Here is a 24,677-nt window from a genome sequence, read left to right as displayed (position 1 = left end):
TTATTTTTGACTTTGCATAAGAAGTCATTTTGACGAAACTTCAATAAAAACGTTGCTGAAAAGCAAGAATTGTAAGTTTTTCTGCACAAATAAAAACTTTCATATATTTATTTCTGTAATCTTTTGATCCACGACCGCACTAGGTTACGCCTTTCCCTTTTCAAAATCCCAGACTCGCCGGCTCAGTCCTCACATAATTCCCAATCTTTCTGCTGGGTAAGGTGCTTTCTTTTCTATCTGTAAGTAGAAATGTGTGTACTTTTTAAGAGTATCAGTACAGCCAAAAAACTCCTTCAACAAAACATAGGAGAAGCTTTTCTGGCGAGGAATGATTTTGTTTGTTTTTGAATTTCGCGCAAAGCTTCTCGAGGGCTATCTGCGCTAACCTTCCCTAATTTAGCGGTGTAAGACAAGAGGGAAGGCAGCTAGTCATCACCACCCACCGCCAACTGTTGGACTACTCTTTTACTAACGAATAGTGAGATTGACCGCCACATTATAATTCCCCCATGGTTGGAACGACTGGCATGTTTGGTGCGACGGGGATTCGAACCCGCGACCCTCAGATTACGAGTCGCCCGCCTTAACCCACCTGGTCATGCCGGGCCTTATCTTTTAGAGAAAGTCTAAACAAATGTGTGTTTTTGCGTTTGTTCAAACAAAATTATGATTTGTTTAGGGTTGATACTTTAATGTAGTAGAAAACATAATGAATATTACGATAAACCAATAACATTTCTATCAATTTATTTTGAATAATGTGGTTAGTTAATTATTCTACCGCTTTCACGTTAGTCAGTTGTTAACGCAGCTTATTTTTGTTTTTTATTGTGCACAAAGCTACACAAAGGGCTACCTGTGCTTTGCCCAACACAGGTATCAAAACCTGGTTTTAAGTAGTGTAAGTCCGCAAACACACCATTGTGCCACTGGGGGGCGAGCTTATTCAGTGTTATTAATAAACTGAAACTTCTTTTAAATAAAGTTACCTGCGATTACTTTAAAATAAACTATTTTATTTCGATACGTTTTTGTAGAAATGTAAATCTATGTTATAATAAATTATTTTTTTTTCTTTTCATTTATATGTTTATAGGTTCCACCATGACGCAGCTTAGGAGCTCTGATTAAATTGTCAGATAAAGCTCAAAGTTTACTAGTAATGGCTACCGCCAGACGGATATTAAGGACTAAATGAAGTTTTCTGTGACAGTGTAGATTTATAAAGAGCTCTATTCATCAATCATGTCCCTTGATTTTAGGGCGTCAGTCCCCCGAATAAACACTCCTCTCCCGGCCTCTCACAGCCAAATAGAGAGTCAAATTGAATCTTTCGTGGAGAGTTTTAAAAAGAACGGATCTGTCTTCACTAACAAATTAAATGCAGAGTCGTGCAGCTCTTGTCCGCCAGAGAGCTCGAGTCAGGTTACGTCACTGGGTGACAGTACATACGGAAACCTAACAAGAAGCATGGCTCCCTCATCCCAAGCTTCAAGCAGTTGTTTTGATTCTTCCTCGTGTGACGACGTTCTTATTAGTGATACTGGTAAGGCAGTTTAAAATTAATATATTGGTATTAATTGGAATAGTATTTGGATGCAGTGATAGAATTTTCTAATTATTTGTTCCGCTGCTTACTTTATTTGCATATATTTACTCTTAAACTTTCCAATTTAAGTAGTGTTACTTATTAATTCAGGTTTTTATTTTTCAGTACAATGTAGTTATCGGTGTAAGTGTTAATGTAATGAAAACCGTATATTTTCTTCGCTCGAATAGCACATGTTTTTACAGTTGTTATTGTTTTATGCTGTTATTTTTCCACTAATTATTCACATAACTTATTTCTGTATCAGAATCACAAACTTTATGTATTTACTTCTTGCAAGCTTAGCAGGTGGATAGAGTCACGTGGATTAAAATGGACATGAATAACAGACTTGAACTTGTGCCTTGTTTTGCCATTAAGTGAACTTGATTCAGTAAAAAAATGTCTGTATTCTATAAGTACTGAAAGCCAATAGAGAATTCACAGAGAGATAATGTGAGAGTTGTAATCTTGAATACCACAATGTAATTTTAGTTTTTCGTGAGTAAGGAATCCGAACTATGGATTCTCAAACAGATTACTGTATTTTTCATCTTGTAAGACGCTGCATCGTGGAAGATGTGCCATAGTTTTGGAAAGACAATTCTCAGAAAATATATTTTGATTCTGCAACCAATACCTTGATGCAGCCTTGACATTTTTTTCAACCTACTAAGTAAATACAGTCAAATACATCATACTCTTCACAGTATGTCGACAATATTAGTTAAATTGAATGTTTTATGCTATTAAAATACTTGTAACTGGTAATTAATGAGATTACGATATGCATGAGATACCGTTTTGAGTAGACCCTAAGGTAACCTCTTGTCGTAACCAGTCGTGGGTCATACAAGGCGTAAAATACGGTTCCTGTTTTTAGTACGGTATTGTTAGTGAAAAGAGCATATTGCAGATTATTGGATTTAAGAACAACCGTATAAGTGAGTTTAACACTGTTTGGACTAAGTTTTTACGTTTTTAGATATATATCTATTCGTATGTTTTAAATGCATGTGAAGGACAGTCCAATCAAAGCTTGCTGTGTCAGGTAATGAAAGTTAATATGGAAATGATTAGATTAAATGAACTCATTTATTTATCATATGCATGCACTGTTAAAATTTACACACGTGCGAGCGCACACGTAGTAATTGAATAGGTAGTTGGTTTGAGGCCCGTCAAAAACGTAGCAGGTAATTTCTCTTAAAGCAGGAAAACTGATAATATTAAATATACATAAATGTGTATCATTTTTTTTTGACACTCGTGGGTATTTCCTTTCTGAATCAAAAATTAAATTGATGGATGCATAGCAAATAATTCCCTCAGTAGAACACCGGTAAGTCTACAAACTTACAACGCTAACATTCGTGGCTCTATTCCCTGAGGTGAATGCTGTAGACAGTACAATGTGGCTTTCCTCTCTAAAATAAAGAAATAAAATGTCAGTTAGAACAGCAGTGTAAACAATGGCAAAGAATAATGCCACAGCCAGAATGCAACACCTAAACTGTTTCCTCGGCCTTTACATCCCAGACCCATAACTCTGGCCAAAGTATTTGTCTCGAAGCAAACCTAGCAATGAAGTTACAGAAGCTGAAGAAATCTGTGGGTTATGAATGTTGCAATAATTTATTTTTTCATTTGCTTCATGTGATGACGCTGATCTAGCTTTTGTCTAGCGCTTTAAAGTGTCCCATTGTCAACAACTTTGGAATGGGATTATTGTATGTCATCTCAAGTGACTCGGGACCCAATATGCTAAAAGTGTGAATGACCTAAAGAAAAGTAATACAGTATAATACCCTATACTGTATAACACCACAACTGTACATTATGTGAAACAGCAGAATGTGCTTATTAGATATTTGTCAGAAACATAAAAACTCATTATCAGGAAATACCATGTGGTCATCCATTTAGGTCATGTCATATAAAAAAGTTTCACAGAAAATTATGCATTTCCTAAAGGACGAAATAACCATCTCTCAAAGGCTTTTTGTAAGTGTATTTAAAGATTGCCCAAATGACAATAAAACGGTTTGGAGTGTGGTCAATGATGTATTCAATAAATAATACATTTAGAGTTTTTCTAGACATGTAAAGGAAACGATGCGATAAACCTTGCCAATATTATTTACAAACTTTTGAAAAAATATGTCGTATCCAAAGATGTTCCTGTCTATTAAAGTTTTGACATCACTTTTCTACTGTGCTCTTGAAATAAAAAATAAGGTTCGCCATTTCAAAAAGGCACTGAATACGGTATCCAAGTATCATCGATTACAAAACTGTCTTTATACGGATAAGTCTTAACATTTTGTTGTCTTTTCTAAATACTATTTCTCTTTTATGCTGTATTTAATGTCGAGTTGTAGTACTTTAATTTTTCATTAAATGAGGAATCTGAATAACCATACGAGGTCTGTTCAAAAAATACGCGGACTGGCGTCATAAAAAGAAAATGTACTTTATTTAGAAGTTACAGGTCTGGGACCCCTTCAAAGTACTCTCCTCCCCAACGCACACACTTATCCCAACGGTGTTTCCACTTGTTGAAACAGTCCTGGTACGCTTCTTTTGTAATGTCCTCCAGCTCCTTCGTCGCATTTGCCTTAATCTCGGGAATCGTCTCAAATCTTCTTCCTTTCAAGGGTCTTTTGAGTTTGGGGAACAAGAAAAAATCGCAAGGAGCAAGGTCAGGTGAGTAGAGGGGTGGGGAAGAACAGTGATCGAGTGTTTGGCCAAAAACTCACGAGTTCTGAGGGCTGAATTTCGCAGCAACGCGGTGCATCTTCAATTTTTCGGTCAAAATCTCGTAACAAGATCCAACTGATATCCCACATTCTTCAGCAAGCTCCCTGACAGTCAGACGTCAATTTGCCCGCACCAGGGTGTTGATTTTGTCGACGTGTGGATCGTCAGTTGACGTGGAAGGACGTCCAGGACGCTCATCATCTTCAATGGACTGTCGACCATCCTTAAAACGTTCTTGCCACTTGAAACATGCCGTACGCTTCATAGCAACATCACCGTAAACCGTGTTAAGCATAGCAAAAGTTTCAGTCGCAGATTTTCCAAGTTTAACACAAAATTTCACAGCAAGCCGTTGCTTCTTCAGGTCATTCATTCTGAAATCCGCCAAACGAAAAAATCGCACTTCATTTAAAACCGCGTAGCTAATACACAAATGAAGATATCTGCAATCGGGAAATGGCGTCGTAATCAGCTGATCTGTGCGAACCTAGTGTTTGTTTGTTTTTGAATTTCGCACAAAGCTACACGAGGGCTATTGCGCTAGCGGTCCCTAATTTAGCGGTTTAAGATTAGTAGGAAGGCAGCTAGTTATCAACTTGCTTCATAAACATACAAACTAATGAAATAAGTTTTCATTTATATTTAACAGTTCATGATTGTGTACGTGTTATACATTTGTGAATATTTGTATATAAACCCTGTCTTAATGATAATAATTTTTGCATTCTTCGAGACCTGAATATGTGATGTGACAAAAAAAAATCACATAACATTAAACAACTTTTACTGAACTTTCGAAAAGATCCTTTGAATGAATCATGTCAGATTTGCCTATACTTTTTATTGTCTCCAGCTTTCGTGAAAGAATGTTAAAAAACTGGCAAAGAAACGGCATTGATTTTACTTAATGTGTTGGATAAACTGGTGATTTTAAAACGCACCAGCTAGCCAAAATTAACTAATTTTTCATCTACATTGAGAAACGATGATATATATATATATATGTGTGTGTGTGTGTGTGTGTGTGTATATATTTACATTTAAAGCAATATCTGAAAGCTTCTCTTTAAAAGAGACAAATCACAGCACAGTAATAACGAATCCTTGAAATTACTTAATACACTATTCAACGATAATTTTAAAAAACAAACTAGTATAAGTTAGGTTTTGTGTCACGTTTGTTTTGGTAAATGCTGCTTAAGACCGCGAAACTACAACAAAAACACGAAACTCAATTGAAACTCGGCTTTTGTATTTCCGAATATATCTGATTTTCACTAGTGAAAGTTTATTGTAATAAACAGTTCGGGTAATCGAATATACTGGCAACTTGATCTAAATAAACTATACAGTTTAATTGCAAATGTTAGTGGTAATGCATCTAAAGTTTATCTTCGGATTAGATTGAAATAAGGTAACCAGTTTAAAGTAGATTTATATTCTTAAACGTATGAGCTAAAATTGAATGAAATCTTGCTCTGTCTGCACAACTATACGTCAGAAATGAGAACTTAGTATCTTCGTGATGCTGTAAAAAGTGAGACAGAAAGTTGTTGCTGTTCATCCATCACATTTCATGCTATTTTTAGTTTCTCTACTGATAATAACGTGAAACTGTACAATAACTTGGACTTCAAGAACAAGAGGAGTCGGAATAATTAGAAATTTAATTGGAAACCTGATTACTAAAACGCCGCAGAACTAGTCGCCTAGCAACTGTGTGTTTTAAGATTTTTAAAGGAGAAACTTTATTTATCAAATCTTACAATTAAAGGCGAAACAGCGATCAAATTAAGAAGTCTACACGACAGAAAGAAATCTTTTGAGGGCAGTAAATACTATCGTTAACAATTACACGTTTTGTGAAGTATTATTGTTTTATATCGAATACTAAACTTCGTGTAATTACATTTCTTATATAAACAGCCAAGAAAACCCATCAGCCTATTTTATTTTTTGTGAGGAAATTATTTTAGGGTAAACATACTGTTTAATCTTATCATACCTTTTTACGTTTTAAGGAAATTCGATATTGATAAACAGGCACACAAACACACAACATATGTTTATATAATATACATACATACATAACTAAAAGTTGTGCTTGACTTCTTGTCAGTAGTATTAAGTTTCGTTTCAATCCTATTTCCTGTGAACCTCCTGTGGAACTTAATTGAGTAAGACTATATATGTACGTATAGTAAAGACGAATATTGTGAGAAGATACCGCAGGATCCTAACACCCAAGCTGTCTAAAACGGGTTTTGCTCTAAAATAAAATGAGAGAAGCAAATAAAAGGCAGCTGGAAGAATTATCAGTGAAGCTGTCATTCTAACACCATTATAGACTACCACGTATTTTAAAAAAATGTCGGACAACGATATACTGTTTTAAAGCAGCGTTTCACAGATAAATAAATCTGAGCAATCGGTAAAAGGCGGATGTGTCTGGATGTAGCTTTTAATATATATTCAGACAAACGAAAGGCTTTTATCGTGTACCTACAAACTATTTGCGAATTTGCGTAGGTCGAGTTCTAGCCCCCCCCCCCCCCAAAGAATTGGAGATAGTTGTATTCAGACAAATGAGGTTCCTTTTAAAAAGCTACCTCCAACATCTCTGGGAGTTCAAACTTGACCCAGGGGATAATATTCGACCAAAATTTTCGAAAAATAGTTGCGCTGTTGTTTTTCTGAAAATATTTTAAAAGCTACTCCTGTCTTTCATGCACACCCAGGAATTTGTGTTTGTCAATACTTTGTTGGTCGATGGAAAATACTAGTGAAAGATACTGTTTGTTGTCTGGTTACTGTTTCTTTGTGTTTAACCACAATATCGACTGTCAGTGATCATGTTACTCTTTATTTGTGGATGTGGCCCTTGATTGTTTATATAAACTTCATGAAAATGTTTCGGTGTTTAATACAATATAATTGCCAGTTGTGTGTGATATGTTGCGGTACTAGATCTTTTGTGTTTGGCAAGTTGTATAAAAGTAAGAGAGTCAGAGAGTCATGTGCTATTTGATGAAGTAACTATATAAACCATATGAACACCTTAACTTATTTTTCTATTTGTCTAGTTTATCGAAAACTTTATTTCAATTATTTCTATTTAAGAAAATCACAACAAGTATTAATTATTTTAAGTTATACCTCATCACATCTATCTACGTATTTTCGTCCAAATATGAATTGTATAAAAATCTCATAACATCCAGTAGAGGCGGACATGGTCTACTTAGCATGTTGGGCTGTGAAATTTAGGATCTGGTGTTAGTGATTTGCGCCACAAAACCGCGTTTTATGACCATGAATGCGTTATAAGAGTGAGACTCAAATATCATTTTTGATATGCAGTATGGTTAAGTGGTTACGGCACTAGACTTGTAATCAGAAGATTACGGATTCAGATCCTCATCTCACCAAACCGGTAACCCACAAGCAAAAACACAAATAAATACGCTCAGAAACAAAATAGAAACGACATAAGATATTAAAATCACAAAAACAGGGCACCTTCTGTTCACAAATAGTCTCTAAGATAGATCCCAAAGATTTCTGGTCCCATATAAAAAGGAAGCTACAAGGTCAAACAAAGCAACTACCACCACCTGCGATACAGTTAAGCATAGTAACAAAAATGATTACACAATCAAACAATTTATCAAAGCAATTGCAGTAAAAGAAGTACATGAAAACATAAAACATTTGAAAAACAAAGCACCAAAACAAGACAAAATTAAAAGCATATTATTACTCAAGAAAATCCACTGACATTAGTAGAACATCTCGCTTCATTACACAGGTTATCTTAAAAACAGGATACAAATCAACCGTTTGAAAACAGGTTGATGTTTTTATGTTCTAGAAGGAAGGAAAACCAGCGAAATAACCCCGAATTCTGCAGATCTATTAATCCAACAAGTAATATAGGAAATTTACTAGAAAAATTACAAATAATACACTCATAAATTACCTTGAAACGAAATCAATACCGGAAATACAGAAAGGCTTCGGAAAAGGCAACAGATCATCCTATAAGATTAATTAAAGAAATAATACACAGCTTTAGTAATAATAATAAATACTGCATACTCACATGCGTCCTAGATGTTGAAAGAACATTAGATAAAGTATGGCACGATGAACTCGGATACCAACTGCCTAAATTGCGACTCACCATAGAAATTATTTGCTCGATTTCTGGAAGACAGGAGTATCAAAGTGAATGTTGAGGAAGTGCAATCCGGAGGTGGGTTTCCCTCAAGGAGGAATAGTTATGTATGTAAGTTACACAAAGACCCAGATACAAGTTTTGTCACAATTCGCAGACGAAGTTACAATCAGGAAGAATGCCTCAAACACGACAACATCGACATACAATATACAACCATTACTAAACAAAATAGAATTATATTGCAATAAGTGAACAATTAAAATTAATGCGCACAAAACACAAGTCATATTATGTACAAAAATGATATAGAACAATGAAAATATCAGTTATATCTAGACTGGGATGTCTTAGAGGTAGCAACATCACTGAAAGTCTCACGGGTTGGATTTGACTCGGAATTAAACTGGATACCACACATTAATAACGTATAATTCAGAATTTTGGAAATGGTGAGTTACTAAGTAACCGAACTGGTAACAACCAAGGAGCTTCATTAGAAAACATTAAATATTTACCAAACATGCATAAGGTAAGATGTAGAATATGCCTGTATAGCATGGATCAATGTGTTTGAACCACACATCAAGAAATAACAGCAAATACAAAATTATATTTTAATGAAAGCATGTAGAACCTCACAATCAACAAACTCACTATTTTTACGCAACTGTTTAAACATGCCAGCTTTCTCAGACAGTCATAGATAATTCGCTTCAATATTATAATAAAAATATCAATAAAAATGAACTGATGAGCAAACTGGAGAGTTGCATAAAACGTGTTGAACCAGGCCCTAAGTAATTCTCCCCTCTGAATATCATAAATGTGATACTTGAAGGTAAACAATGCTAGGCTAACTGAATCCTAAGCACAAACGTAGCTCTATTGTAACAGGATTTTGTATGTAAAAATTGGATTATGTGTGTGTGTATATAACTGCTAAGTGGAACTGTATACTGAACACGGACTAGTAGTTAGATCATGTGTAATTGAAGTTAGTGAAAATATAGAACATTACCCCATGAATTGTACATGGCATAAACAAATGGTATATTAATAATGAACTACTTACAATGAATGAACCTGAACATACTGTGAGTAATGCAACCACGTAACAGAATTTATTACTTTGGATTCAGTAAGACTGCAAAGAAAATAACATTAATTCCTCAGAGGGAGGAAAAGGTCAACACTAAACTTGACCCTCTCTAGTCAAAAATATGGACTGCTCCAGATGAAGAAGTGAAGAATTCCGTATTGTAGCTAGATATTTTATTATTGTATATTTTGGTTATTATGAGAATGAAGCCAAAATGTTGAAAACGTTGTTTACAATATTTGACTTTTAGAATTTTTTACGATGTGAATTTTGTTTAAACTAAAATATTTAAAAATGTTACTGCGGTAACTGTATATTGGTTGTCTCTATAATTTTTTTTATAATATGGGAAAGTTTGCTATGATTTAGTCTGCCTTTGGATTACAGAGTTAGCGTTCCAAGTTTGGTCTGGATCGGTGAACTTTTTTACAAGGAGATGCGTCCACAGACAAACTGACAAAACGTTTTCCTTGATATTACATAGTTTCCTCACCGGTGTGGTTTAATTTGTACAGCGCATGCTTGAAGAATGCCTGTGCTCCAGTTTTTATACTCTGTTTTGCCTCGCTCCACCAGAGTTGGATAAATTTTCTCATAAAACTGTCAGAATAAACTAGGCCTACAATAAGTGGTTTTGCACTTCTTGCACAGCCTCTTTATTGTGACAATTTACTTCACATCTACTGGATAATACACTAGTTGTGTAATGGAGGATAGATGACGATCCAGTCATAACCTGGTTGAATCCAGGACGTGGTAGTTTTTCAGAGATACCATTAACGTATGATTATTGAAAAATAAATATTGTTCTTAAACATTGATTATGTTTATGTTAAAACAGAAAAGATGGTAACAAGTAAACTTGTGGAAATAAATATTTTGAGTGGGAAAAAAAACGATTTTATATTTCGCTGAAAGAAAGCTGGAACACACGTACGAGTATATAATACTCTGTGTAATAGTAAAGTACATTTTAGTGTTTTATGTCCCATACCTAGATTGTTTCAAAAGCCACGAAGCTACTTGTTATTGCAACATAGATTGTGAAATATTATTCTAAGTAACCGATATTAAAGAAATTGTGTATAACTTTTTCTTTTCTTTTTACATGTGTAGAAATATTGCTGTTCATCTTACAACAATATGCATATATTTTCCACAAATATATATATTTGCACTTTATTAGCCGCAACAAAAGAATGTTTAAAAAGTGTTAAAATGTCATAAAATTTGCCGTTTTCACTTCTTCGTACCATGCTGTGCGCAACAGTAGGAAGACACAGCAACAGACCATACTTCTGTAATGTTGACAAAAGTTAAATCGTGCCATTCTGAAAAAAAAGGCTGACGTATGCAGATAACTTGCCAAATAACACACAAAACGCAATAGTTGTGTTATACTTTTGTGTAAAAGAAATTTAAATAACATTTAAATTTTAAATAAGAAGCAGTTATAGGTTCTCAATTCCTTCATATAAGACAACCATTCACTTTGTGTAGCTAGTCATAGGGAGAAAAAAAAACAACATTATTAAAAGCTGTCCTCTAGGCAAGACATATTCTCTGAAACTTTCAGTTCCAGACTTACAGTGATCTCGTGCGTATGTAAGCGGTGTAACTAATCCTAAAACGACTACCTAAATATATATATGCCACTAAATAAAGAAAACGGAACTAGGGTGGGTGGTGAACTACACAACAGGACTTGGGAAGGGGTGGAGGATGTGAATTGGAACAAATCAAAGCACATGAGTCTCAAACGTTAACTAAATTTTCTTGAACTTAAAAAAGCAAAAATGTAGCAGTGATACTTTAGAATTATGAATTTACAACAGAACCTAGTGTTTTTTGTTGTTATTTTAGTCTGCTCCACAGCAAAACAGACTTCTGTTCTTCCGTGATAGCACAATTATTGCAGATCGTCGAAAAGCCAATGTGCTGTCCATCCTATGACTGACAGATTCGATGTGTGAAGTTTGAAAAAGTTTGATACTTTTGTATGTTTATATTACTTTTCATTTCATACGTAATATTAACACTATGTTTTTATTTACGACGTCATTAATAAGACATGGGGGGAATTTAAAAAAAAAAAGTAATTTGTAATATTAATTTTTAGTGTCTAGAAACCACGCTATTTTATTATTGCACAAAATGACGTAATTAGTTTAATTTAATAGAATGGGGGGATTTTAAAATATGGTAGATAATGGTGTACATGTGTACACATATACAAGCCTGTATTGAGATTTCAGTATAGATTTTATAGAGTGTGTATTAAGATTCCAGTATAGACCACATATATGAGTGTGTAATAAGATTCCAGTATAGATAATATATATGTACATATGAGTGTGTAATAAGATTCCAGTACAGATAATATATATGTACATATGAGTGTGTATTAAGGTTCCAGTATAGGTGATATATGCGTGTGTGTGCATATTGAGGTTTCACTATAGATCAATATCTCACTGTTTATTAAGATGGTGAATTGATATTATTCTGTTGAATTGAGGTATATCAAAAAGTAGAACCCTGCAAAAATGTCCTCCTTTCTTTGAAAACCCAGTAACTATTTAAGTTTTAGTAATATTCTTCCAATAAAACATCTTCAACGAATTTATTTTCTTCTGCATTACTTTTTTTAGTCGTTGCTTGATGACACTTCACTTGAAAGATGTATTTATTATTTCGCGTATTTTATATGTAGACATGATCATTCTTCGTCATTGTCATCGTTCATTTTACGGGAAGACATAAAAATTACTTGATTTTTGAGTAAAATGTTGTTAGCGCCAAACATTGTGTTAACTAAATGTTTACATGCATTTATCTAGACTATATAGATTTTAATATATGTTTTGTGCTATAATATTCCTTTATATACTTGTGTTAACGTGGTTTATAAAACTTTATAACCGTAGGTTTTCTGGGGTATCAGATATCACTAGCCGATTGGGAACGTTAAAGAAAATTCGAGAAAAAAAGATTAAAGTTATGAAACTATATCGACGTCAGAGATTGTCAGAATTAGTAAGAAGTTAAAGTCAGTCAGTACATATAGCTATTGACGGTAAAGAAGTTACTAATTTTGTTTTCAGAAAATACCTTTAACATGGAAACCTTCAAGCATGTTAAATATCTTTTATATTTTAGGTTAGACTATATTAAACTGAGAAATTTGTATAAATTAGTTGTAATCTTTGAATGATTATTATATGATTTTGTTTTTGCTGTTGTTGTTATTAATTTGTATCTAGTTGGTAACATTGATATGTCCCCAGTGGCATGTCTGTGTTCTTATACTGCTAGAAACCGGATTTCGATACCCGTGGTTGGCAAAACACAGATAGTCCTTTGTTTAGATTTGTGCTTAATAATAAACAACAACAATAATATTATGGTTTCAATATTGGAAAAAGCATCAGTCAGTGCGTGAGTAAGGGTGAAGTTACATAGTAAACATTTACCTTAAAATAATCACGTAGTTATCTAGCAGATAAAAAAACCCGAAAAAAATTTCTGATCGCTTGTTCTTTTTATTTTTTGCCTTCATCACAGTAAGAATTAAACGCAACACTGTGTACAATCGTGATTATTTTAAGTTTCGATAAATGATGTTTATATGTTTTGTGGTCCTTTTTATTACCAAGTAAAAAGACATCTTGACGCACAGCGATACTTGACACTAGAGTATACACACAAAATAAATAAATAGGATATTATATTACCCGACCATGGAAGACGGTGCTTTCATTTTATCTTTAGTTATTGCGGTGATGGCTAGAAATTTTATTTTGTGATATAGAGTTATTAGAAAATTCAATTTATTTATTTAATTTTTAACTGACCTACAGAATAACAGACTCAGATCATTTTCATGTTTCCACGTCTCTTTTGTGCGTTTGTTTTTAAATTTCGCGCAAAGCTACACGAGAACTATCTGCACCAGCCTTCCCTAATTTATCAGTGTAAGCCTAGAGGGAAAGCAGCTAGTCACCGCCAACCGTTGAGCTACTCTTTTACCAACGAATAATGTGATTGACCGTAACATTATTAAAACCTCACGGCTGAAAGGATTAGCATGCTTGATGTAACGGAGAATCGAACCTGCGATCCTCAGATTACGAGTTAAGCTGGTTACAACTGGCCACAGTAGGCCAGACGAAATTGTTACGTTGACTTTGATAGCTCTTTTAGCCATTATATTTTACCACAGAAATGAAGTTAAATCACTTGGAACTTTCCATCATGTACTTTATTTGAACTTGTGTATGAAAGTTTAATAATTTTTTTCCAATTTAGAACTTTTTAAGAAAGAAAACTGAAAATTTCAGTTGTATGTAATATTATTTCTAGTTATAAACACAGATGTTTTAAAACTTGCATCGACTATTTTTAAAACTCAGTGTAGAAGTTAAACTAGATGTTATTTATTTTCCTACCTATTCGTTGTGTTAAAGGAGACACATACCCATGTCTGGTCATTCCTGTTTTCTGTTTTTGGTGGCTAATTAAAGATACAGTTAAAGTGGTCTTCGTTGTGAGGAACAGTAAACGTGGCGTTGACGAGGAGAAACATTTTTAGTTATCTTTAGCCTAGTGCCACTATACCAGGGAGTTACTGTTGATGTTTGCCAATATTAGTATCACGCTCTGAAGGACGAAAAACGAGACCACGTGAAATATTTGCTTACCTTTAACAAAATTGCAAGAATATGATAACAGACATTTCAGCAGATCGATAACCAGTAAGTAATTGTGTTTTAATTTGTATATAAGTAGTTCGTGCAGTGTGTAAATAACTTATGACTCCTGAATATTGATGTTTTGTAAATTATAGCGATATTAAACTTTAATTATTCTGCTTAATTTGAATAAAGGATGTTGGGTGACTTTTATGTTTATCACATTTGTATATGCAATCTGAGGTATTGGATAAGTTAGGGACTATGTGTATAGTATGATTGACTTGTATTTGTTGCTTAAAGTGTATATATATATTTGTATCAACAGAACTTCCTCACATGCTTTCGACATAATAACCAAGAGCTCTACTGATGGAGAGGATAGTGGGTTAATCAGTCAATCAATTCCCCTAATTTTAGCGTTTATGTAATTTTTCAAGTAGTTGATCTTGTAAACTGTATTTCGATCATAATGTTTTTATATTGCTATGCTGTTCATTTTCCACAACATAAAGTAGCGAATATATATAAATACAATTGTCTTACATGCAGATAAAAAGAGATAAAATACATTAACTAGTATTGTTATGAAAAACAAATTACTTAATATTTGTTTATAGTAAGTATTACCGTTTGGAATCTCGTGTTTCTTGTGAACGTATTGAAAAACATTCGTAACACATACTGTACTGGATGTTCATTTTCCATTTATGATGATACAAGATAAATAAAAAATTAAGAAATTAAAAACCTACAAATAGGGATCGTAACAAAACTAAGGAAACGAGTCTGAAGATACTGTATACGTTGTTTACTCAAGCGGCCAGGTGGGCTAAGGCGTTCGACTCGTAATCTGAATGGTCGCGGGTTCGAATCCCGGTCGCACCAAACATGCTTGCCCTTTCAGCCATGGTGGCGTTATAATATGTCGGTCAATCCCACTATTCGTTGGTAAAAGAGTGACCCAAGAGTTAGCGGTGGGTGGTGATGACTAGTTGCCTTCCCTCTAGTCTTACATTGCTAAATTAGGGACGGCTAGCACAGATAGCCCTCAAGTAGCTTTGTGCGAAATACAAAAGCAAATAAACAAATCTAGTCTTACACTGCAAAATTAGGGACGGCTACCGCAGATAGCCCTCGAGTATCTTTGCGCGAAATTTAAAAAACAAACAAACAATTTACTCAAGCTACAAACCCCTATTTTTTCTCTATACTATTACGTAGAATAATATTTGGTGGAGTCAAAATAAGGGTTTGTAGTTTGTGCAAACAATGTCTACAGTATTTCCAGCCTTGTTTCAGTTTTTTTTTAAGATTCCTGTTTAAGGCTCTATAAATCCCCAATTTTTATCTACTTCATTTTCTGTCTTTTTTTTTATGCTCAACTATGGAAAAGGATAACTTGGTATGGTAGTTAACTTTATACATTGTAATAATGATAATAAACATAGTTATTAGCTAGCTGAGGTTCATGATGATTTGCTGTGACTATTGACTATTTGATTGCATTAATTCGAGATGTAAAATGTTATGCTACATTTTGGAAATTGTGATGGAGATTCGTTTGAGAATATAGTGACATTTATGGTTTCTTTGTAAGTGAACTTTCTATAAATAATGCACAGCAATAGACAAATATATGCCTAGACTGAGACATAATTCCACTAAGCGTGTATAAAAGCAGCCTTTTCAAATAAAACATATGCGTCTAAAACATTGCTTTATATAAACCGTCGTGTATTTTTAAAGGAACTATTCTACATATGTGTAATACAATTTAGTATTATTGGTATTGATTTTTTTACCCCTTCACTTTTTGCATAACATAGGGGTTGGCTCCCTAAAGATTCCGACTGTATAGTAAACAAAGCATTGAGTATCTACATATTACCGACTTATAATGTTTATCTCTTATTGACTGATAATTCCTGTTTCACTCTGTGTTTAAGTTTTCAAAGGAACACCAGATACTTATAAGAAAACTAGCTTCAAGTAGTAATGTTAATATCGTTTACACTATAATTATGTTTTTTTAACTTATGTGACATATAAAAAATAAATTGAATTTTGAATACCCCTACGACCTTCACAGTACCTTATTTAATATTGTACGAAACGTTTGAGTGCAATATACCAAGTCGTTTTTGTTGTGGACTAGCAAGTGAATATTAGTAATTAAGAAGAAAAATTACAAACGGGCCATTTTGAGTGGATTTTCTTTTCTTTGTCAGTCTAAGATGCGTGTTTTTAGTCAGTATTAAAGGGTTTAAAGTGTTGTTTGAAGTGAAACTTTATTATTTAAGGTGTTTTTATCCGAACGTTTTGTTGGAGTTTCGTTTAGTTATTTGCGATCCCTATTATGAACCAATTTTATGGTTCATGACTAAGTCCAATTTACCAATAAAATATTTCATGGTATCAATGAATACTCAGTTTTTCTAGCTGTTTCTAAATCGCACATTGAATGAGAATTCATCATATGATGATCTACTGTGAAGAAGTGGCTGTTATAAACAAATTAATAACCCCACAAATGTGAGGAACTAATACCTCGCGAATTATATCAATAAGGTCCGTCCCAACTATTTTAGCAACGAAAGTGATTTACACAAACGACATTTCATCTTTCCTATCACAATCACCAGTTGCAACATGATTACAGAATGTCTCTCTTCAGTTATTTAGAGTATACATCCACTTTCCATGCAAGAACCAACTTATCAAGTCAGTTAAACACCAGTATTACAGTTCATCGTGTTTGTTGTTTTTGAAAGCCCTCCATTTTGAAAAAAAAAAAAATTGTTTTCTGTACGAATTAGAAAGTTTGGTAATTATTTATCTGAAACTTAGAATAAACCATCATAATTCGTCATTGCCTCATAGAAGTGCAGGTTGTAAAAAAAACGGAATTTATCTTAACGTATTCGGATTGTTTATTCTGAAGAATGTGTAGTTTTGATGTAAATCATAACAAAAGCAATATGGTTTTGACTAATTCTGGATTTCTGCTGATTTCTGGAAACCTTTCCGCTATAGCAGCAGAAATCGTCAAGTTCAGGATGTCTGGTTTAATGGCTGCTTGGATATACGTCGTTCAGTGTACCACGATAGTTGAAAACAAGGAACCATAGCCTCGGAGATAAAAAGTATTGTAGGCAACTTATCTCTACGCACTTTTTCAATTTGATAACGTGCGTCTAAAACAAAAACAGTGAAATTCTAACAGCTGTTTCTCTTATGTTGCTCACTCATATGACTTGTTTCTTACATTTGACCTTGACGAGGATATATTCATGCGAACTTTGTACGAGTTTAGAGGCTGTATAGATAACATTGGCACATTTGTCGTTTCTCAACTTTTTTAAATCGTTGATAAAATAAGATATGCTTGAAAACGTCTGTTTTCTATTTAAGAACCTGGAATTTGTTTTGAAACACTTGATTTCGAGCTGTACTCGATGGTTAACAGAAATATTGCAAGAAATCTGCGGTTCTTTTTATGTACGTCTGATCACATTTAATGAGTAATAATATTATTTAAATTTTAATTTGGCGTAATAAAGCCATACAATCTCAGTTTTTAAATGTCTAGAAGAAATAGTATTTGATGGGAAAGTAAATTATTTATGTTAGAGTGTTATTAATTATCGTGGAACTTTAAACTTTGTTTTTAGCTAAAATTCTAAAGCGCTCAGTTCCTTACACTGTGCATAAATTGATAATTACATAACATTTATAGCACCCTTACCAGGAATCTTGGAAGGGTTCAACATAACCAGAGTGGGCTTTACCCAGGTTCTTTTCAGTGCTTTATTCTTTGTAGCTTGTATTTAATTGAAACAAAACCGTTCAACGCACAATATCATAGAATACAGCAATTTATTTATTGGTGAATGGCACTCCGAGTTGCTAAAAATGCCTTATTTGAAATTATTAATGGGTTAATCCGGTTGCCGTATTCATTAGAGCATACGTTTTATTAGTGTGTTAAAATCATGTACACGGGGCGACGAGCAGTTCGAATACTGCTCGCGTCTCTGCAGATGAACACATTATTACAGTGACTGTAAACAATTTCTACTTCTCAGGACTTAGTCTGCGCGACAGTAAACTGTACGAAGTGAAGCTTGTTGATTACTTTCTGTCAGAAACATTCAACGTGAGTTTTCACATACGAATTCTTATGGGTTGGTTAAACAAAAACGAATCGCGGAGAAACGTCAAAAGAACAATATGTATTTATATATATATATATATTTATTGCCAATAAAGTATTCTTTAAAATAGAATGTCATCAACCGCATAAATAACAATGATATTTTTGTTACGGAATAAATTTATTTGTTTGGTTTGTGTAAAGGACTATTATGACATTCTTTATTTTTTTAAGTAGTCCTTTTAGAAATGTCAAGTAATTTCATATCCATAGATTTTTTTTCCAAGCTGGCAAAAGAAATTTCAGAAATGTAAGTTGTATTCCAGAATGAACAGTGTTTAATAACTCAAATTTTCATACTATCTTGGAGCCAAGTTTCTTTGTCAAAAGATTATTTTTACTTGAAAGTGTACCAATGACATATTTTTCGATTTTGATTTATATTAAACCAGTCCCCTAGTGGCACTGCAGTATGCCTGTTGTAACAGATTTACTGTTGTACATTTATTTTAGTGCCTATCCGGCTAAAGTGGTCTTCCACTTAATTACAATGTGTAATTTTTGAGAAATATCGAAATTAATTACAAAATTAATTTTACGTCTCCAGCCATCATGACAATTTTATATTGACAGTAAAAGTATTAATTTGGTGTAATAAATACACCATTACTGTTGCGCAGTATGGCTGGTGTATATTTAGAACCAGACTAAAGGAGTTCTGCTTAAATGATATACAGCAATTATGTTTTTACTGTTTTGTTTCAGTTCATGAAGTAGCGTAATAGAAGAAAGGAAATTTTGAGCTTACATGTTAAATGATCAAAAAACTATGTTTCATTTGCAGTTGACAATTTTTGTTCGTCCATCTTTTTAACTGTTTCAGGAATTACTTTATTGATACAACTCTTTGGTGGGTGTTTTCTGTTTGATGTAAGTGATGCATTAACACAAAACACAGATAAAAACGTAGTTTAGCAAAACTGCGATTGAATATAAAAGATGGGAAATTTCAAAATCTATTTTGCAGATAAAATACCATATTAAATTATAAGTTTTACATTAAATTTAAAAGGAACTGCACGGGAGAAAATCTTAAAATAACAAGAGGCTAAAGACGAATATAGGGTGAAATTGGTAGCAACTTTTTTACTGTTTAGTGTGTTTTTATTTGGACATCGGAGCACTCAATGCTCAGGAAAGCTTTTTTCACAGACTAATGGTCTTTACTAATGGAACTGGATAAATTAAATTGGAAATGAAAAAAAACAACAAAAACAATTACATGTAGCATGCAAAGGCCTTCAGAAGATCACTGGTCATACCACTCTCATTCCATTATTTTGGTGCTCTGATGAACATCAGTGATGTTATCTTCCTCAAAGCGAAGGAATACAGGAGCTTCTTCAGAGTCCTATGATGAAAAAAGGATTAAATTATACACTTCCTAACGACTTCGAATAACTGAAACGCTAGTTCTTTGCCATCATTTTATTATTCCAGTAGTTTGTTCTGTGTTTACTGAACCATCAGGTCCAGTATTGAGATTGACTAGTTCTTTCAATAAAAATGATATATCGGTTGTAGCTCCAAAGCAGGTGGAAAGTATGGATAATGTTCCGTTATGAAATGCGGAAAATTATATGATGTAGCCTGAAATACGTATAGAATAGTCACTATGATATTTAACTCAACTGTACACTATAGCAGTGTTTGAACTTCTGTGTATTGTAACCGTTAACGAAAACGTAAAATGTGTATTTTCTTGCCCAACCGATCTTTTAAAGTATTCGATGGATAAAGCTTAGCAGCTTGTATAAGTTGGTCAAGAGATGATTTATGTTTGAAAAGATCGTAATGTAGTTTATTGACTGCCAAAGATAAAAACAGATTTACAACTACAACAGTTTTATGTTCATATGAAATTCTCAAATATATCCGAAAACATTTACAAACATATCAGTTGGCTCAGAGTTATAAGGGACAAAATATTCAGACGAAAATAAATAAGGATTATACAATACGAGTCTTAATATAAATATTACATATGTAGCAACTGATAAATTAATTAATGTAACTGACTAAATCTGGCTCACTGCCTAACATTTTTGCCCTAGTTTATCAGTTAGTAGGCGTGACACTGAGGATGGTGTATTAATCAGAGTAGTAAAAGGAGGTATACTCACTGCTTATATCTACCATTATTAAATACCTACGTGTTCTTCCATTTAATTCTTTATGTTTGCCAAAACCAAATTCGAAGTTCCAAACGATCAAAGGCCTAATGTATTACTGGTAATCCGCAGTTTGTATTATTTATTAGGATAAAGTCCCTGGTACGGAGCACAAAATGGACCATAATTTTTAACCTATGTTTTATACAGAAATTATTCGATTTTTTGCAAAAGTAGAAGTACTCTTAAACACCTATCAGATTCTTCACTTTTTCAGTATAGTAGTTATAGATCAACTTGCACTAACAAGAGGAATAACAAAAGAACACGTTCAGTGAATTTAGAAGTTTTCTGATAAACCGATGCAGGCCCGGCATGGCCAGGTGAGTTAAGGCGTGTGACTCGTAATCTGAGGGTCGCGGGTTCGCATCCCCGTTGCACCAAACACAAACACAAAGCTACACGAGGGCTATCTGCACTAGCCGTCCATAATTTAGCAGTGTAAGATTAGAGGGAAGGCAGCTGGTCATCATCACCCACCGCCAACTCTTGGGCTACTCTTTTACCAACGAATAGTGGGATTGACCGTCACATTATAACGCCCCCACGGCTGAAAGGGCGAACGTGTTTGGTGCGACCAGCATTCGAACTCGCGACCCTCAGATTACGAGTCGAACACCTTAACCCACCTGGCCATGCCAGGCCTCTTTATGCAAGTAATAAAATCAATACTTAACAACTGGTACATTCTGATTAAAATATCTGGTAGTTAACTGATTAAACGTTTATATGACGTAATGTCACATGGAAGTAAATCAACCAATAATGAATTATCCCGATAATTGTTTATATGGTAACCTTTAACAGCAACGACTGGGGAAAACTTAGAAATTGTCACATTGAGTACCATATGCAATGTTCAGTTTTCAGTGTAGATGTTTCATGTGTCCCGAATCTACCCCACTCTTAAATACTTTAGGTCCTGCTAATAGACAGTGTTTTTTGGTTTATTGGTGTTCCTGTGGTTTTACATACATAAGTATTATGTTACTTTTTAACAACATTTGGGCTCGCTGGATACATGCAAAAATAGAGACACTGGAAATCTTAATTTCCGTTTTTTGATAATTAGACTGACACCATGGTGTTGGTGACGAGGCATTCATTCCAGGAAGTCTTGGAGGATATTGAACTAAGTTTAGTTCTAAGCAGAGTTAATTCTTGGTAAGAACTCGTTCTGCCCAGGAAACGTTGTCTTCATTGAATTAACTTGTCTGGCTTCTTTTATATCGGCAATTGCTAAAAGGAAGAGTCAACCACACGTTGAAGCCGTAGAGACTCATTATTCCAACATTACTTGGTTTGCAGACTTGATACTTAAGTATTGGTTTTATGTGTACTTGAAAGTAACCAAAAACGCCATGCAAACATACACGCTTATATAAGCACATAAATATTATGCACTACTGTTTAGAATAGGCAATAGCATAATAGGAAATTATTTAGTACTTCCAACTTTAACAGTAGCTTTTGTAAAACATACGAGTTAAAAGGCCAGATCAGAAACCCTAATGTATAACTGTGACAGTTGATTGTGCTTATTTAGCCTAGATTAGCCTGGCAACAACAGGTAAGTATTGATGACCGACTGCCCTTCCACTTGGCAGCAGTTGAAAGTGTGAAGGTGTTCGGCATGAGGCTTGAACCTAGGGCTTTCCAGTATACAGCTCTGCACGCTAATCGGTAGGCTACTCCCAGCTCTCATAAGTAAATGGTTTATTAGTATTTCTTTCAAGAATGGCACTCGCTCTACCTTTTAAATACTGCATTTTTTTTTTGCAATGAATTTTTCTTATTATCAAATTGGCAGAACAATCGGCTAAAATGTAGATAATACTTGACAGTATGTATTTTGAAATAGAGCTTAATATAACATTGAGCTATGTCTTTTGTAGATATATATTTATGGAAAAGCATCAGGTTTGAATGTGAGCAACTGTCAGAAATTCAGTCGTTTAAGGAAAAAGTAACGTAATGTGTTTTTTATTCTACTTTTATTTTGACTTAAAAAATGATAAAGCTAGACAACGTTTTTGTAGACATTTGTTTTCTTTATTTCGACTAGCAAGTCTTAATTATTTGCATACCATAATTTTCTCTTTAAGAAAGCGTTAGGATGTAAGCTTCTTAAACTAAACTGTTGTTTATTATAGCATGTGTTGGTTAGCTGAAAACCACTTTCGTTTCTAGTAGCCCTTGTCAACCCAGTTAATCAAATGACAGATTGTCACCCAATGTATAGAGTGTAATATAACTTTAGATATATATACATAAACCGTACAAAGTTCTCTAATGAACTGAACTGCGCTTGAGCAGAGACCGGTTTGTGCATGTGCAATTTGTCAAACCTGTTTCACCATACCCGTCAATCGATAATCCTTATAGTATAACTGGCATTTCCCGGAATATAGTTTAAAAAACTAGAGGTTCAAATGTGGTTTGTTACAAGCACAGTCATGTGTTTGTGACCTATAGATGTTGCTATAGTCTGCAGTTACAAAGTCAAATGTGAGGAAAATTTTAGACTTCAGAAAAAGAAGAAAAATCCATGAAATATTTGAAAAGTTTCTGATCGTGTTTTTAAATAAAGATTCTCCATACCTTTCGAAAGTTAGTATTCTTCCAAAGAGTTGTCTTGCGAAAGTGTGTTAATTCACTGCTGCAAAAACAGTTTAAAATTATGAGACTAAACTTTTGTACTGTCTTATTTATGAGAGCTTTAGTTCTTGATTTACGACACATTTCTGCATAGCATTTATATAATAATAGACAAGAAGTTAAGTCGAAGTTACCATGCCTTTGTTAAAGTGGAATGTAACTGTAAAAATGACAACGAAAATATGGAACTTACAATTTTATATGTGTGTGTGTGTAAACAGAAAGATGAAAAGCTCTATTGATTTATTTGTTAACGCCAGGGTTTAAGGCGCATATTGATTTTTAATTAATTACGTTTCGAATGAGCACGTTGTTTTGTATACAAAGTGGGCTTATTAAAGAAAACTGAGACAGGAGAAAATAAGATGGGAATCCCTTTGAGTTAGACGGGCGGTGAGCGAGACAAGACACAAAGTAATTGAATTTTAAACGAGATGTCATACATATAAATTTTTCTTTTAATTAACAAGGTGAACAGATATTATCAAACATCAAATATATGTACTGGGAACGTGGTCAAATAGTCTGTATCTTAGAGAGCCTGAGGTCTTTTTCGTTGCAGACATGCAAAGCCATAATTAAATGAGGCATGCTGCGGGCTACGCTTCAATAGATGCATTTTTTGTGTAATAATAAATAATGTATTTCATGAACCATATCTACATAACAGGATTATGATAAATGATTTGACACTTGAACAAAAACATTGAAAACATTAAACGAAGAAAAACACAGCAGTAAATAAGATAATTCTTGTGTTTCAACAGTTACACAACGCTGGTGTTTAATTTCTGTTTATTGTGGCATCAACATACAGGATAAGGGATAAATTCTCCCCAGGTAGGATGACAGTCCATCGCAGGTCAGTTCTCAACTTTACGCTGGTACCCATTACAGCTGGACAGACATAAGCAGTTGAGGTATTGCGGCCTTTCTCAAGGACAAAACGGCTAGCGCAGATAGCCTTCGAGTAGTTTTGAGCATAATTCAAAACCAAACCAAAGATTAACAGTTTCTTGTCATCACCCGCATGCAATTGGTACAGTCGTATCATACGTCATGACCAGGTGGGTTAAGGCGTTGAACTCCTAATCTGAGGGTCGCGGGTGCGAATCCCCGTCGCACGAAACATGCTCGCTCTTTCATCGGTAAGGGCGTTATAATGTCACAGTCGATCCCACTATTTTTAGTAAAAGAGTAACCCAAGAGTTGGCGGTGGGTGGTTATAACTAGCTGCCTTCCTTCTAGTCTTACACTGCTAAATTAAGAACGGTTAGTGCAGATAGCCCTTTTGTAGCTTTGCGCGAAATTAAA

General features: G+C 34.1%; 1 protein-coding gene across 21 annotated transcripts in view; it reads left to right on the top strand.

The window, feature by feature from the left end:
• LOC143246533 (guanine nucleotide exchange factor DBS-like) overlaps positions 1-24,677 on the top strand; it is a 121,205-nt gene that overhangs the window by 6,462 nt on the left and 90,066 nt on the right. For 16 of the 21 annotated variants that reach the window (XR_013026052.1, XM_076493523.1, XM_076493469.1 and 13 more), the window contains one exon: positions 1,097-1,546. The exons of 1 other annotated variant lie outside the window; for it this stretch is intronic. Coding sequence is in view for 16 of the 20 variants with exons in the window: in XM_076493523.1 (XP_076349638.1) it covers positions 1,246-1,546 (301 nt within the window). In the remaining 4 variants the exon portion in view is untranslated. Of the gene's footprint in view, positions 1-1,096; positions 1,547-11,490; positions 11,625-12,684; positions 12,704-12,783; positions 14,382-24,677 lie in introns of those variants that run through there. 4 more of the 21 variants (XM_076493506.1, XM_076493589.1, XM_076493569.1 and 1 more) reach the window with 4 other exon arrangements.

Source organism: Tachypleus tridentatus, chromosome 1, assembly GCF_004210375.1.
Source record: "Tachypleus tridentatus isolate NWPU-2018 chromosome 1, ASM421037v1, whole genome shotgun sequence".
In the NCBI taxonomy this organism is placed as follows: Eukaryota; Metazoa; Arthropoda; class Merostomata; order Xiphosura; family Limulidae; genus Tachypleus; species Tachypleus tridentatus.
This window is presented reverse-complemented; position numbering and strand designations above follow the sequence as displayed.